Source organism: Buceros rhinoceros, unplaced genomic scaffold, assembly GCF_000710305.1.
Source record: "Buceros rhinoceros silvestris isolate BGI_N320 unplaced genomic scaffold, ASM71030v1 scaffold30100, whole genome shotgun sequence".
In the NCBI taxonomy this organism is placed as follows: Eukaryota; Metazoa; Chordata; class Aves; order Bucerotiformes; family Bucerotidae; genus Buceros; species Buceros rhinoceros.
Genome location: NW_010389910.1, coordinates 11,050 through 11,655, shown reverse-complemented (window position 1 = coordinate 11,655; position 606 = coordinate 11,050). Strand labels below are relative to the sequence as shown.

Here is a 606-nt window from a genome sequence, read left to right as displayed (position 1 = left end):
ACCCGCCCCCCCCCCCAGCCACTGCAACCCATCACAGCTGTGCCCACTGTCACTGCGCCACCAAAACAGGACCACCAAAGAATGGACACTATTCAGGAGGACCCAAGCACTGACTCTCACATTGATGAGGATGGGTTTGAGAAGGACCCCTTCCCAAATACCAGCTCAGCTGCCAAATCTTTTGAGGACTTGACAGACCATCCCGTCATTAGGAGTGAGAAAGCTTCATCCTTTAAACTACAGCGCCAGAACCGGGTGGACAGCAAAGAAACAGAATGTTAGGGTCTTGCCACCTTCTAAACGTATGACTTGTGTCTGCAAAGTAAGGATCTAAAACCATTTCATTTATATAAATATAAATATATGTATATATATTTTTGTGAGGGCGTGGGAGAAATAAGGAAGTGACCTACTGCAGATGCTGGTCATGTGTATGACCTTCCTTAAATGACATTTATTAGAGCATTATATCTTTTAAAAAGGAAAATCCAAACTAAAACTGGCTTGTTTTTGAAGCTTTTTGGATTTGTTTTTCTATTTCCTCGACCTTTAACATTTCCTTCGACCTGTGGTGCAAAACCCAATATCCTGCTGGATATTGGCTTT

The 606-nt window shown here is 42.9% G+C and overlaps 1 protein-coding gene across 1 annotated transcript in view; it reads left to right on the top strand.

Moving 5' to 3' along the window:
- Window positions 1-282, top strand: part of ADAM17 (ADAM metallopeptidase domain 17) — a gene marked incomplete at its 5' end in the record, with an annotated part of 22,004 nt that extends 21,722 nt beyond the window's left edge. Inside the window, one exon of the mRNA XM_010135496.1 lies at window positions 14-282. Coding sequence (XP_010133798.1) covers window positions 14-282 — 269 coding nt within the window. The remainder of the gene's footprint in view (window positions 1-13) is intronic.
- Window positions 283-606: the final 324 nt, after the last annotated feature.